Source organism: Ochotona curzoniae, unplaced genomic scaffold, assembly GCF_017591425.1.
Source record: "Ochotona curzoniae isolate NIBS_2020 unplaced genomic scaffold, NIBS_Ocur_1.0 scaffold_4701, whole genome shotgun sequence".
NCBI classification, from domain to species: domain Eukaryota; kingdom Metazoa; phylum Chordata; class Mammalia; order Lagomorpha; family Ochotonidae; genus Ochotona; species Ochotona curzoniae.
This window is the reverse complement of record NW_024467122.1, coordinates 50,866,299-50,882,555: the sequence shown is the minus strand read 5'-3', so window position 1 is coordinate 50,882,555 and position 16,257 is coordinate 50,866,299. Positions and strand designations below refer to the sequence as shown.

General features: G+C 40.6%; 1 protein-coding gene across 3 annotated transcripts in view; it reads left to right on the top strand.

Annotated features, from left to right (window-relative positions):
- UBR1 (ubiquitin protein ligase E3 component n-recognin 1) overlaps positions 1-11,222 on the top strand; it is a 120,259-nt gene extending 109,037 nt beyond the window's left edge. For all 3 annotated transcript variants that reach the window (XM_040969905.1, XM_040969904.1, XM_040969906.1), the window contains 5 exons: positions 972-1,028; positions 3,854-3,931; positions 7,735-7,905; positions 8,806-8,907; positions 10,236-11,222. In XM_040969905.1, coding sequence (XP_040825839.1) covers positions 972-1,028; positions 3,854-3,931; positions 7,735-7,905; positions 8,806-8,907; positions 10,236-10,377 — 550 coding nt within the window. In that variant the 3' untranslated portion in view covers positions 10,378-11,222. The remainder of the gene's footprint in view (positions 1-971; positions 1,029-3,853; positions 3,932-7,734; positions 7,906-8,805; positions 8,908-10,235) is intronic.
- Positions 11,223-16,257: the final 5,035 nt, after the last annotated feature.

Sequence of the window (16,257 nt, the reverse complement as noted above, 5' to 3'; positions counted from 1 at the left end):
ATGAACATCAACACAGAAGGTTGTTCTAATTATACTTTTATATTCCTGGAGTACTTGAATTTTGGACTTACGATGTAGTTTAATTAAAGTTTGGAGGCAGATGTTTGGTGTGGTGGATAAAAGACCACCTGGGACACCCACATTCCTTATTGGAGTGTCCAGGATGAACGCCTGAATATCCTCTGTATTCCAGCTTCCTATTAATATGAACCCTGGGAGACAGCAAGTAATAGTTCAAAAAAACAAAATCCCTACCAACCCCTTTGGGAGACCTTGCTTGAAGTTCACCCAATAGGCATTTGGGGAGTTAACCAGTAGATGGGAGATCTCTGTCACCAAGTAAATAAAAAATAAGTTAATGAACTTAAAGGAAAAATGCTCTTATTGAAATACTTACAATAAATTCTGTTTTTCTAATAAGGCTTGATTGCAAAAACTCTTTTTTTAAAAAGAGAGGAAAAAAATACAGTAAGAGTGTAAGTGTCATGAAACAGCTGGTTAAGCCACCACCTGCTTCATGAAATCCTGTTCATGAAATCCTAATTGTCTCACTTCTGATCCAGCTCCCTGCTAATGCACCTGAGAAAGCAGTCGAATGTGTTGCAAATACTGGGGTTCCTGCAACTCACATAGGAGACCTAGATGGAGTTTTGGACTGCTGATTTTGGCCTGGCCCAGCCCCAGCTGTTCATAGCCCTTTAGGGTATAAACTAACAGATAGAAGATCTCTCTCTCTCTCTCTCTCTCTCTATCTGTCTCTCTCTCAATCTACTCCTTTTCTTTTTGTACTGATTTTCAAATAATAAATAAAATAAATTTGAAAAAAATAAGAAAAAAGTAGCAAGATGTTAAGAGCAAATGAATATTGGATGAACACAAAAGGAAAGAAAGAACTGGAGACAAGGACTTGTTGAAAGTTATGCTGAAGTTGTGTTAATCCCACTTGCATCTTCTCTTGACTCTACATATAGGTGGTGTGCAGATCCCGCCTTACTAAACCATTTGAAGCAGAAAAACACTGTGATCAGGTTGGTTTTACTGTTTGATGTTTTCCTCCATCCGCATGGTGTGGTTAGCTGCTCAGTCCTGTCTAGGCTGCCTGTTCTTTCTCAGTACATTGCTTCCTACATCTTTTGCTAGGTCTTCCCCAGAAATCAAATTTTTCATAGAATTCTTAAACTAGCTATCCTTTCCCTCTTAAATTATTAGAAGCCACTGGCTTGTTCTGAGAGAATCTTCACTAAGCTGGTGTTTGCCGTCGAAAGACAAGGCAGGAGACAATATCTTGAAGCTGCTGATATGTTAAAATCAGAGGGGAGTAGTTTATACTGTTTGTAGAAACCCCTTTTTCTTTAGAGGCCAAAGATGTAACTAAAACTCTCTCCTGCTTTCCTTTCACGCCTGTATGTCTGGACTACCCAGAAACTAGTCTTCAGCCCTTCCTGACAGTTCCAATTTTGACATATTATGGTTCTGTCAAAGTCTGTTTTTTGGAACCGGTGTTGTGGTGTAGCTGGTGGAGCTACCACTTGTGATGGCAGTGTCTCGTATCAGAATGTCCATTTGAGGTCCGGTTACTCTGCTTCCAAGTTAGATTCCTGCTGATGTGCCTGGTAGGTATCACTTCATGGCAGAAGCTTGGGTTCCTGCCAACCACAAGGGAGATTCAAATGGAGTTCCCGGCGTCAGTCTGTCCTAGCCCTGAGGGGTGAACCAGCAGGTGCAAGACATTTTTTCTCTCTCTCTCTCTTCCTCTGTGGCTCTCTCTCTGTACATGTGTGTATATATCTTCTTTCCCTGCTGCTCTGCCAGTCTTTCAAATAAATGAACTTATCTTTTCTTAACAACAGCAAAAAATGTTTTAATTCTTCAGGTATCAATGCAAATGCAGCCTCCACTGTGAGGCCTTTTTCAAATCTGTATCCCCCTGTGCACGTGTCTATATGTGTAGCTACTAGTACTCTGCACCACCAAACAGTAAGTTCAGCAAGGCTGAGGACGGTATTCTTTCAGCCTGGTTTGTATTATGCAGGGCTTCTTTAGATTCAGATTGAACTGCATCAATAACCAAGCAGAGAAACTGATGCTTACCTATAAATACGCACATTAGTAAAATTTTTCTGTGGATAAAGCAAAATTGTGAGGCAGTGTACATTTGCCCCCCTGTCTTGCCATCTTCTGTCAGTCCTCAACCTCATTTCAACTCACTGCTCTACGTTACCTTTCCCGACACTGAGGAAGCCCATAGAGCGCTTTCCGTCATCACCGGCTTCGCTGATTTAGAAGTCATAGTTCCGCTCTGGTGCTCAGTGTTAGTCACATCACCAGGAAAAGAAAGATCTTAGAACTTGGGAGGACAGAAAAGTTTAAGATACGAGACATACTTTTGTCTCTGGAGTCTCAGTTTTTCCTGGATTTCAAGTCGATGTGTGCTTTCTATTTCCCCAGCATGGTACTGAAATAATGGCAGACTTAAAGGAGTTAATACGTACAAACTTTTGGTCATGGTAATCTATGCTTTACTGATTAACATGAAACCCAAGACATAACATACAGTGTAATGATATATGGGATATACATTAGCGCAATAGAAATTGAAAGAGATGTGCCTGGTACAATAGCCTAGTGGCTAAAGTCCTCGCCTTGCACATGCCAGGATCCCATATGGGCTCCGGTTTGAGTCTCAGCAGCTCTGCTTCCCCGCCAGCTCCCTGCTTGTGGCTGGGAAAGCAAGAGAGGATGGCCCACAGTGTTGGGACCCTACACCTGTGTGGGAGACTCAGAAGAGCTCCTGGCTCCTGGCTTTGGAGCAGCTCTGTTCATTAGGCCAGAGTAGATGGAAGATCTTTGTGTCTCATTCTCTGTAAATCTGACTTTCAATAAAAATAAGTAAATCTTTTTAAAATTTCCTTGTTTATATTACTCAGTTTACCATTTTTTTAAGTCAGTATGAAACTTTTAGTTGATAAGTTCATTTAATATAATATTTCTCTTTTTACCCCCTGTAGATCTATTAATACATTGATGGTGTGCCTATTGAACCCTAGTATATATGCAAGGATACAGTAACAGATTAAGTTCAGAGATTTATCAAGTGTCAAAAAAAAAAGATTTGTAATTAGCTTGTCTGACTTTAAAAGCTGAATTTTAGCCACTATTTTGTGTCACCTTTTTAGAGAGTATAGAAATCAAGCCAGAACAGTTAAGTGTTAGAAATACTGGAAGTTAAGTTGGGAAGGTAACCAGCCAATGAAAAATTTGTAATTCTAACTTGATAAATGTAGATTAATACAGTCAGTTGGGAGATGGAGGGTGCTATGGTCCAATGACTCAATTAGCTAGTCCTCTACCTCCAAGTGCAGGCATCCCATATGGATGGATACCAGTCTGTTTCCTGGCTGCTCCACTTCCCATCCAGCTCCCTGCTTGTGGCCCGGGAAAGCAGTAGAGGACAGCCCAAAGCCTTGGGACCCTGCAGCCATGTGGGAGACCCAGAAGGAGCTCCTGGTCTCGGTTCTTGGCTTCAAGATCAGCTCAATTTCAGCTGTTGCAGTCATTTAGACAGTGAACCAGTGGATGGAAGTTCTTTGTCTCTGTCTTTGCTTCTGTCTGTAAAACTGCCTTTCCAATTAAAATCAATAAATCTTTAAATATATATCTTTATATATACACATATATATCTTATATATATTTTTATATATATATACACACATATATAGTCAAATGTAGGAATTAGTTTGTACTATAATTATTGATCTTTCGATTATTTTAAAGATATTCTATCATCTTGGCCAATTTTTGATCTAGGCTTATTGACTCATAAATAAAATTGCCTTTTAAATTATATTTCTAGGTACCCTAGAAAAAGAAACAGTTTGATTGAGCTTCCTGATGACTATAGCTGCCTCTTAAATCAAGCCTCTCATTTCAGGTAAGAAGAGAAACTCCGTATGTGTGTGTGTGTGTGTGCCTGTTTGAGCTTATAGTATATAAACAATACCACTAATAAAGCTTTTCAAAGGTAACAACTGAACATCCTCTCTAACGGTGACTGTCAAACTTTTTAAACTGATGTGAAACTTAAATAACATACAATTAATCATTATAATGTTTTAATTTAGTTCACAGATTGTATGTGTGTCACACAAATTGTAACAACCATGTCTCTAGTTTGACAACCTTTTTTTTGGTCACCCCAAACGCCTCGTACTAATAATCATCCCCTGTGTTCTTTCATTGGTAACTAATAGTCTGTTTTCCTCTCTGGATTTGCCTTTTTTGGATATATAAAAGATATCCTACAGTCAGTGATCTTTTGTGTCTGGCTTTCTTTAGTCTGAGGTTTATCCAGAGTGCAGCATGTGTCAGTACTTTGTTCTTTTTTGGGTTAGCTAATGCCCTATTGGAAGGATATCCCACAGTGTAATTCTGCTCTAGCCATGAGAAGGGGCTTTCACTATTGTGAATAGTGCAGCTATTCACATTGATGTACAATTATTTATGAAGTTTTGTTTTCATTTATTTTGGATGTACATCTAAGGGTGGAATTATTGGGTCACCAGATAATTCTGTGTCACTGTTGGAGGAACTATCAACCAACCTTTTTTCACAGTGGCTGTGTCATTATATATTCCTGCCAGCAGTGCAATGTGTGAAGCATCCGATTCCTGCACATTCTTGTTAGTCCCTGTGTGAACTACCAGACAAATCTAAATTTATAACCCCAGTTATTGGAGGACAGGATCCCTGTTGCCCATACTGACACAAGCAAACCACATCAGGAAAATGAGCCACTACGTCTGTATCTGCCTCTTAGGGCTGGGACAGAGGCTGGGTGCTGGCACATAGAATGCCAAAAATCACCAGAATTTGCCAACTCCCTCCTTTATCACTCCCTTTCCTGGATGCAGCAAGTGTTCATCTAGGCTGAGAGTTTCTAAATTGTTGCTTTAAATGATTCCTGTCAACTCATTGTTTTGTTAGAGTGGCTGGTTCCTGGATCTCCCTGTCCTCCATCCGTTGTTTTCCTTAAGCCCTAGGAACTCTGATTTCAAATTAAATCTTGTGTGGAAGCCCTTTATACTCATAGAAGCCAGTAGGACAGTAGCACTGTGACTCGGGCCATGCCTGCATCCTGGAGAGAAGAGTATACACCTTTAGACTTTTCCGGACCCATGTCCTCTCCCACATCGGTCACAGTGTGTAAGGAGCAGGCATCTAGGGCTGTGGTTAGGATGCAGACACATGTGAACCATATCAGAATTCCTGATGTGGTCCCAACTGATACAGTCTCCACTCTGCTTCTGCTGCCCATATCCTACTGATACAAACACCTTGGGGACTGGTAGGGAATGGCTCAAGTGATGGGGTCCCTGTTTCCTGTATGAGAGACCCACATTGAATTTTGGAATTCTGGTGGTCAGACTATTGTTGGCATTGGGAGAATGGGCTATCAAATGGGAGAGTGCTTATTTTCTGTTGCTTGTCCTTCCTCTTCCTCTCTCCCTCTGCCCCTTTCCCTGCCCGTGCCATGTCCCTGCCTCTGCCTGTCTGTCAAATAAATTTTAAAAATTGAGGGAAGAAAATGGGCTGGCCTTGTGGCACCATGGGCTAAGCTGCCACCTACAACTGTGGCATCCCATTTGGGTGATAATTAGAGTCCAGGCTGTTCTACCTCTGATCCAGCTCCCTGCTAAAAAATCTGGGAAAGGCATAGGTGGTGGCTCTACCACTCATTTGGGAGACCCAGGTGAAGTTTCATCCTCCTGGCTTCAACTTGACATAGCCCTGTCTTTTCTGGCCATCTGGGGAGTAAACCAGCAGATAGAAGATTTATCTGCACAATTCTGCCCTCCAAATTAAATTTTTAAAAAGAAAAAGAAAAGCAATCCTAACTTTTACAATTCTACAATATCTCATGGTTGTAAGAAAAAAAATGCAGTGGTTACAAATTTTAAGAAAATAAAAACAGTGGTTCTCATTTTATTTTTATATCTGTTTTTGCAAATCACTTTAACTGGAAAAAGAAATACATGATACCAAAGATTGATGATACACACAAAATTAATTACAAAATACTCGATATGCACAATACCTGTTCATTACTTTTGTAAGAGAAGAGCACAAGCTTAAACGTGATTTTTTCAAGATTTTTTTTATTGCAAAGTTAGATATATAGAGAGAGGAATAGAAACAGGATTAAATGTGATTTTATCTGATAAAATAATGTACTATAAAGTTGAAAATTTTATCACATTTACCTTGTTTTAATGTAATGTATGCTGTTTAAATAGCATAGAACCAATGATCACTGATGAAGTGTTGTTGGAGAACTGTCATTCATGTCTGCTTCAGCCATTGCAGTATGAATATTTCATACTTGAATCATAATGTACTTTGTCTTGAGAATAATAAAGCAAAACTTCTTTTGATATATTTATATACTGTGGACATTCAAATGGTGTCACGTCACCAACAGAAAATCCAATTGATAATAGTGACACGCAATTTGCAGTTACTTGTAGTTAAAAGACAAGAATCTGAGCAGTCTGAAAATTACAGCCTGTGTAAGACTTCAATAATTGTAACACTAGTAGTTGATTGCATTAATCCCTGGAGTTAGCAGGAGCTTTAGTAACCCACACTGCGGCCTGTTACCAGGCTGAATTGACTTGAATGTTTTAACTCTCTGGCTAGTCAGCCAATTAAAGGAATGGTTGAGTCAGAAAGTTAGCTAGATAGAGGCTAGTATTATGGCTTGCTGGGTTAAGCTCCCACTTGCAATGCCAGCATCCCATATGGGTGCTTGTTTTAGTCCTGACTCCTCCATTTGCATTCCAAATCCTTGCTAATGCACCTGGCCCAAGTGCTTGGGCCCCTGCTATCCACGTGAAAGACCCAGATGGAGTTACTGACTTCTGGCTCCAGCCTGGCCCCAGGAATGGCTGTTTTGTCTATTTGATGAGTGAGCCAGTGAGTGGACAATTTCTCTCCAGCTATCTATATCCCTCTCCCTCTCTCTTCCATTCTGCCATGCAAATACATCTATTTATTTTTTAATAACTAGATGTTTTCAAAGATTGCAGCTGCTTATAAATTCACTGATTCTCTTACTATTAAGGCTCCATTTCTACCACAGAAGCCTGATAAAAGCAGGTGTTTGGTGCATCAGTTAAGACACTAATTGGTAAGCCCAGGCACCATATTGGAATGCCTGGAGTCAAGTCCATTTCTTCTCCCAATTCCAGATTCCTGCTGATGTGCACCTTGGGAAGATTTCTGCCACATGTGTGGGAGATCTGGGTTGGGTTCCTTCCTCCCAGTTTTGACCTGGCCCACATCCAGACATTGCAGGTGTCTGGGGAATAAACTTGCAGATAGAGCTGTGTCCGTCATTTCTCCTACTCTTTGTACCCCTCAAATATATAAATGACATTTTTAAGGAAAGATTCCATAGAGGAGTCTCAGTGTTAAGGAATCTAATTGTCAGACTTTGTGAGAATTATCAGGATGCCTTATATTTAATAATAGATTTTCTTACTGTGAAGGATTGCAGTTTTTTGTTTATTTCCTCAGGGAGAAGTATTAAAGAGGAATCGTCTAATTAAGTGTTTCATTCTATTTTGAGAGTTTTTGTTGCTGGAAAGGAGCAAGTAGTGAAAAACGTGCTTCATTATTTGCTGGTTTATCGTGTTCTGTTTTTCTGCCATTCTGAATATTTCCTTCCCTTTTGAGGTGCCCACGGTCTGCAGATGACGAACGAAAGCACCCCGTCCTCTGTCTTTTCTGTGGGGCCATCCTGTGTTCTCAGAATATTTGCTGCCAAGAAATTGTGAATGGGGAAGAAGTCGGAGCTTGCATTTTTCACGCACTTCACTGTGGAGCAGGAGTCTGCATTTTCCTAAAGTGAGTCAGTATTACTGATTGCATTTTCCTACATCAGCAACAATGCAACATCGTTTGCTCTTTTATTTAGACAAAACTCTTTTTCATCTGTTTGTCTATGTTTACATTATCTCTGCACTAAATCCCTAGCAGATATAGGCCATGGCTTTTCTCTAGAATAACTGTACTACAGTGCTTATCATACATTTATCATACATTTAATCATAATTCCTGGTGTAAAAGATTAAGCTACAGCTTAGCACACCACATCCCATATTTGATTGCCTGAGACCGAGTCCCAGCTCTGCTTGAAATCTAACTTTCTATTAATGTGCACCCTGGGAGGCAGCAGATGATTGCTCCAGTACTTTGATCCCTACCATCCAAATAAGAGACTCAGATGGAGTTCCTGGACCAGTCTCAGCTTGCAGGCATTCAGAGAGTGAACAAGTAGGTTAATGAATGGAAGGCATTTCCCACTTGCCTTGTATCCCTTGTTCAGCTGTTCAAATAAGAAAGAATAGTAGGGCCCGGCGCGGTGGCACAGTGGTTAAAGGTCCTCGCCTTGCACGCCCGGGATCCCATATGTGCGCCGGTTCTAATCCCGGCAGCCCCGCTTCCCTTCCAGCTCCCTGCCTGTGGCCTGGGAAAGCAGTCGAGGACGGCCCAAAGCTTTGGGAACCTGCACCCACGTGGGAGACCCAGAAGAGGCTCCTGGCTTCGGATCGGCATAGTATCGGCCCATTGCGCTCACTTGAGGAGTGAATCATCGGACGGAAGATCTTCCTCTCTGTCTCTCCTCTCTGTATATCCGCCTTTCCAATGAAAAAATAATAAAAATAAATCTTTAAAAAAAAAAAGAAAGAATAGTAAACTTTTTGTAAAAACCATATTTTCTCTGTGTTGTGTTCTTTCCTTCAGAATCAGAGAATGCAGAGTGGTCCTGGTTGAAGGTAAAGCCAGAGGCTGTGCCTATCCAGCCCCTTACTTGGATGAATACGGAGAAACAGACCCTGGCCTGAAGTAAGATTTTTTTTTTCTTTAATTGGAAGTTTCCATTCTATTATTAATTACATATTAGTCATGATAGTGTATATGAATGGTAGAAATTTCTTTAAAGGCAAAAATTTTCTTCCTGTATAAATTTTGAATGCTTTTGTAAAACTTTAAAGACACCATCCTAATTTTTGAATATTTTTATAAAACCTTTCTTCAGAATTAATTAAGTTTGGCAGTGAGTCTACGAAAGAATTTATAGTGTCCACTGAAAGAGTTTGGTTTAGAGTGAGCTTTCATTGTTCCTATTGCTGTACTGAAGGTTTATGTTAGTGGCTATTAGTGGCTTTGTGACTTCTGAGCATTAACAAAATGTTCAGGATTCTTTTTGTTCCTTATTCCAGTAGTAGGAACTGGAACCCTACTCATTGCTTTTGAGAAAAAGAAGGTAGATCACATTAGCAATGGTACACAAAGTACGTTTAAATAAGGATTTGATCCTGTTAAAATAAACTGTTTCTTTTCATGCAACTAAAATTTTGTTATTTTAACATGTTGCTGATATAATGAATAGATTCCTTAGGTAGGACTCAAGATCTCTGCATCGATCATACAGAAATTTGTTGTTGTTGTTGTGATAACATTTGACCTACCTTTAAGTGTTGGACCAAAAGGAAAAGCAAAACTGACAGGATAATTTGAATTGGTCCAGAAAGGGACACAGAAGCAGAGCTGTAAAATTAGTTAGGCTGTTTGAAGATTTTTCCAATCAGCCGAGACATTTGAATGCTTCATGAGATGAAATCACACTTTGTTGACAAACGCCAAAAGTTAGTCAAACTGCAACTCAAGAATGGCAGTGACCTTACTTTCTTTAAATGTCTGCTAATCACCAGCAAGTTTGTTGATTCATAAGGACAATTATAACCAAATATTTGTGAGGGTTTAGTGTTAGGTCTCAGACATAATCTATACTGTGTAAAGATCATAAATTGAAGCTGTATAAATTCTAAAGGGCAAAAAACAAGCAAAAAATACAGCCCCATGTAGGCTAAAAGAAAATAGTGCTGCTTCAAGTTACAAACTGCACTGACTATTTAAATAAGGTCTCATAGTATCTGTGGGTGGGCTTTGTGACCTATTTTCTGAATAAGCAACCAGTGGATTTCTGCCTCATTACCTGAATAACCTGTCAAGCTCTGAGTGACCAATGGAGAAGGAAAGCTATCCCCTGTTACACTCTTTTTCCCGGTTCTAGGAACTTTTCCAGATTGCATACTAATTTAGACCATAAGGTCATGACAATTATTTGATTCAAGCTTGCTTGTCTTATTTTGCTTTTTTCCCCTGTAAAGGAGAGGCAACCCTCTTCATTTATCTCGCGAGAGGTATCGGAAGCTCCATTTGGTCTGGCAACAGCACTGCATTATAGAAGAGATTGCCAGGAGCCAGGAAACTAATCAGATGTTATTTGGATTCAACTGGCAGTTGCTGTGAGCTCCAACTCTGCCTCAAGACAATCACGAATGGCTTCAGAAAAAAGACTGATTCAAAATTACGGAGACCTTTCTAAGGGCCGGGGAAGTATTGGAGGGTTTTGTGCTCCATGTCCAGATTCACGTACATCAATAAAATATTCCTTAATGGAGCATTGTTTTTGATTAGCAAATGTATACTTCAAGGGAAAGAAGACCTACATTAATCTATTTTATGTTCTAGAACACTAAAAAGATGCTTGTTCACCCTCAAGAGTCTGATTCTGCTAGTATTTCCAGGAAGTTTGTTTCCCTTCATAATCTGTCCCATTTCATTTCATCCACCTTGTGAATGAAGTCACATCAAGCAAGCTGTGGACAACAAGTTTGTGTCTGGCGTTTGTTCCCGCAAGTTTAGTCGAGCTGCCGTTGGATCCCTGACAAGAGCAATGATCTGTGGTAGTCTTCCTTACAGTAAGAGAAAAATTACAGAAAACATGCACAGAGTTCATTTGAGGAAGACTTACAAAATATAAACTTGTTTTAACAAATACCCCTATTGATCCACCTACTGTTTTAGCCACAAATTAAGCTAGATGGACAAATTGTATGTAATTTCAGCCAGTCCAGAAAGTGTTGTTTTTTGGTTTGGGGCTTTTTTGGTTTTGTCTTTTTTTTCCCCTTGTAGATCCCAAGAGGAATTAGGATACTGCTTCTATTATTCACTTTCCATTTCCCAATAGCAAATTTCTACAATAATATTTTGCATCTTAGTTATGGCACCAACCCTATCTGACTCTTAGAAACCTGTTAGGATTCTGATGCAAACTCTTTGTAGAATGAAAATGAGACAATTTTCCCAATGAACAGAGCATGACAACTGTAAATTAAATCAATCAAATTTAAGCCAATTCTACTTCCTATGACTTTGTAAAAGACAAATCCTTGAATTTTGTCCTATGTGCAACCTTTTCATAAACTCTGGTTGTGTGGCTAGTATAAACAGCTTAAAACAGCCTTGTGGCCAGTAATCTACACCCTCGTTATAAACATGCTGTGGTTGAGCCGTCTAGTTTATAAATATAGAGCTCTCCTGAATTTGTGCACACATTTCTTGGTTCTTGGCTTTAACTTTTTTATACGTCAAGAACTTGTGATATAAAGCAAAAGACAGAAGATAAATTGAAACCTATTTTTAGCTTCTGTTGTCTATGAGGTAATATTAGATGTCTGAAAGATACTAAGACTGTCTTATTTTGACTTGCTATTACTGTCTTACATGTGTAAGTATTTTCCTATCTTTTTGCTCAGCAAAGGCAAGCAAGTGAAAATACATTTGCTAAATGGTGAATGCACATTGGGGCTAGGGTTTTGTTGTTTGGTTTTTTGTGGGGTTTTTTGGGTGATATTTTTATGTAGAGAAAAAGTGGATTTCGTGATCAGGATTTGGCATGAGTCAGTCTCAGAATCACAATCATGAGTTTCTACTTGAATAATTGCTCTTCAGAAGATATCAGGAAATACATACAGCTCGATGAACTTGTAACAATCATCACAAGGATCAGAAAACTTAGTATTTACTTCATCAGAATTGCCAATTGAAATGATATGAACATTTCCTTTTGTTTCTTGTGTCATTTATCTGGCGGTTGGCTTGGGAAGTCTGGCCTAATATAAGCAGCAAGAGAAGCTGAGATTTGCCCTGAGTGGCCCCAGTTTTAACAAAATAAACTGACTTTCTGTCAAATCTTTTTATATCTGCTTCATAAATCCTGGAGTTAAATTCTCAAGGTGCCAGAAGGACTTTTCCAGCACTGGGCAGCCAGACATAACCTGCCAAAGGACCCATTTCTTGCTGAATTCTGCTTTTGTTGAGATGGATTCAGATCTCTGCATCATAGGTGGACCTAAATCTCGGCATCAAGCCCAAGCCCAAGGGATTTCTCATCATACTCAGATGTCCCAGTGGTTTGCCTTCATCATTGCAAACAATTATGCTTATAACGTTTACTTACAAACAAGCATCCAAGTCACTTTATTTTCTTTAACATAGTAAATGAAGGAACAGATTCAACAAGTCAGCTCCAAAACTGTGTTTCTCTGATATTTGATGAGGGGCTGGCAGGAATTTTAAGGATACAGTGAAGAAAAACTTATATCTGTATAATTAATTTATTATGTTGATATATGGGCTGTGAGTTCACCTTTTAGTGGTCATTTGTCATTTCATAGTAACTATGCATTTTTGGTTCACTGTGATGATGATTATATTTAGTGATTGCAACATGTTTATACCACTGATTCAAATTCCATCCATGATGAAGTTATACAAATAATGCATATATTGATATCTTTTATTGCAAAAATGTAAATTTAAAACTTGTATAATGTTCCTGTGCTTTTTGAAATAAAATGTATGTGTATATTTAAAAAGGAAAAAAGGGACTTATGTTTGGGGATTTTGATTTAAAGTAAAAATTCATTTATTTTTTTAAAGATTTATTTATTTTTATTGCAAAGTAAGATATATGTAGAGGAGGAGAGACAGAGACAAAGATGTTCCGTCCAGTGACTCACTCCCCAGGTGACCACAACAGCTGGAGCTGTACCAATCCAAAGCCAGGAGCCAGAAGCTCTTCTGGATCTCCCATGCAAGTGCAGGGTCCCAAGGCTTTGGGCCATCTTCAGCTGCTTTCTCAGGCCACAAGTAGGGAACTGGATAGGAAACAAGGATGCCGGGATAAGAACCTGTGCCCACATGGGATCCTGGCACATTAAAGGTGAGAACTTTAGCCACTAGACCACCATGCTGAGCCCTTGAAGAATAAAAGTTTATAACAAGCACAGAGTTCCAACTAAGCTGTGACACCCAGTAGTAGGAATTGGAATGGGTGTGGGCTGGTTGGGCGGTGCCACTGTTCCTGCTGAGATAGTAGGTGACCAGGTCAGCCTAGGAGAAGGACCAACCAGTGTGCATGGATCTGCCACTGGTAGGAAACTTGGTAGAAGAGCTTGGGAATTGTTCTGTTGGGATGCAGTCCCTGCAGGTGAGCACAAGAACCAAGGTAGGGGTGAGGAGGGGCAGCCCAGACCAGGCCAGGTTGCAGCACCTACAAGCATGCATGTGGGTAAGGTCTAGAGGTGGGCCAGGTTGGGCCCGTTTTTAACACCCACTGGCAGATCTTCTGAGAACCAGGACGGAGTGCAGGACTGGTCAGTTCACATTAAGGCAGGAAATGGGGGCTGGCTGTGCTGAGTTGGGCAGCAGCACCCACCAGCATGAGCTCATGGCAGACCAGACCAGGCTACAGCACCCTCTGGCAAATGCCGAGGTGAGATAGGCTATGCCAGACTGGGCCACAGCACCCACCAGCACATGCGAGACCCACACGGCAGAGGGGGAGGGCAGATGGAGTGAGTCTGGGAGGGGAGATAGGCCTCTGCTGGGCCACTGCTCCTGCTGGTGAGTGTGAGAGCTGGAACAGGGGACAGACCAAGTCGCACAGGGCTACAATACCTGTTGGGCAGCATGTGACCTGGGTTAGGAGGAGAACCAGGCTGGAGTGACTATCCACTGGTGCAGGCATGAGCCAGAGTAAGTGCAGGCTGGTTGAGCTTTGCCACAGCATCAGCTGGCAAGTGCTTGGACTGGTGGGGGAGGGAGGCATGTCTTGTCAAGTTAGACTGCAGGAACCACCTAGAGAGTAAAAGACCTGGGGTAGGGAGTGGGTCCAGTAGGGAGACTGTGGACACCTCTCTGATAGGCTGCAGCTCCCACTGGTGAACACAAGAACCAGGACTAAGGGTGGGCCTGGCTAGGCAGGCAGCAGCCCCTGCTGGCATGAATAAGGGCTGCTCAGCCACGAAGAATGGGGATTCAGTCAGCAAGCCCTGGGGTGGCTCTATTGCTTAGCCTGTCCAGGCAAATTTTTTAGAAAACATAGATATTTAATGTCAGTGGGATCTCCATGATTTTTGACCATAAATTCCATCTGTAAGCAATTTCTAAGTATGCATACCAAATATATGTATCAGTACATATATTTTGAGTTTATGTAGTACTGTACTACTGTATATTCATGAGAAACAGCACAGAGGTGGGCTTTGGCCTCAGCAATTATGACCCAGATTGGGGCACTCACCTCTTGTATGGATATACCTGAGTTTATGTCTGGATTCTGTTCCAGATATTTTCAGCTTCCAGCAAATGTGCACCCTGGGAGACAGCTCAGGCAGTTGGGTTCCTGCCACCCACAAGGGGGACCTGGATTGAATTCCTGGTTTCTACTAAAGCCTGGCCCAGCTTTGACCACTATGAACATTTGGGGAGTAAACCAGTGAATGAGAATGTTTCTCTCTCCTCTAGTAAATAAAAATAGTTTTTAAAAATATAGCTCAAGGGAGGGTGGAAGGAGAAATCCCTGAACCTAAAGAACTGTATCATGAAAAATAGAGAATAATAATAATAAAGTACAAGGAATGGAGATGAAGCAGTCACTTAAAACAGAAATAGATATTTCACTCTATTCCCAGGGAATCTTTGCATCCTTTTGTGTATGCTAACCTTGTTGGACACACCTGTTGGGCCCCCACTGCCCTGAAAAACTCTGCAAGATGGAAACGTTTCGGCTTTGCATTGCAGGATAGTGGTCACTATCTTTGCGTTGCTATTCAACACCTTGAATGTGACTAGTGCAACTAAGGACCTGGATTACTGATTGTATTGACTTTAGCTAAATTTAAGCAGTCATGTATGTGTTAATGGCTGCCATCTGTATGGGGCATTGCATGTTTAGCAATTGGTTCACAAACTGCACTATTCATTAAAGGCACCTCAAGAGTTCTAGCAGATTCTCAGTTTTCAACCTGGGGCTTGAATCTGAGTTTGCTGAAACTGAACCTTAAGCTAATCAGGGGGTGTCCTTTACCTTTCAAGTCACAACTCTACACTGGGATGAAGCTTGCTTCATTTGGGTTCAGTATTGTTTCAGACTAAGCAGGTGCAGGGACCCAAGCACTTCGGCCATCTCTGCTGCTTTCCCAAGCACATTAATAGGGAACCTGCATCCTTATGGGATGCCAGCATTCCAGGGCATGGCTTAAATCACTACACTGAAGTGCTGGCCCCCCACTATTTTACTTTTAGTATTTAAAATACTCTAGGAATTAACAACATAGAAGGTAATGAAGAAAGGCTTTCTTTTGGAAAGAGGATGAAAACATAGGGCACTGGTAACTGAAAGAGAAGATCACTAAGGAATTTTTGCCATACTTACCTCACCGAACTTGGGCACTACTAGGAAAATCGGATCATATACTCAGACATACTTATAACTTACAATAAAAATGTAAGTTATAATCATGTTACAAAAACTGCCATTGATAAAGTTCAAAGGCATCCAGAAAGAAATGGCATTAGCACATTAACAATATAGTCTCTCCCCACAACTTTTTCAAAAAACACACCATCCAGGATTGCAAAGAAATAAGCCCAAGGTTGATATATCCAGCAAAACTGGACACAAAAGAATCTGTTGTACTCAAGACATCAGCAACGGCAGACATTGTGTGATGGCAGCGGAGGAAAGTGTAAAGGCGTCTACTAACAATCAGTGGCAGAACTGAAAAACTGCTAGTAAATAACCTACCCCAGCAGGGACCTCACGCAATAGAAATGTGGGCAGTCCGATCTGAGAATTACTAGGAATGCTAACAGAAGTCATCACAGAATTTAAATTGGAGGGAGGTGAAAAAATTAGTCTTAAGAGGATCAATATGGAGGCATTTGTAAGTCCTCTAGGTTCTTATAAATTATCATTAAATACTGCTTTCATTAAGGAAAGAGCCTCACGCTGTGGGAAACTGCTATAAAACAAACCAAATTGAGAATAGCAGGAATGCT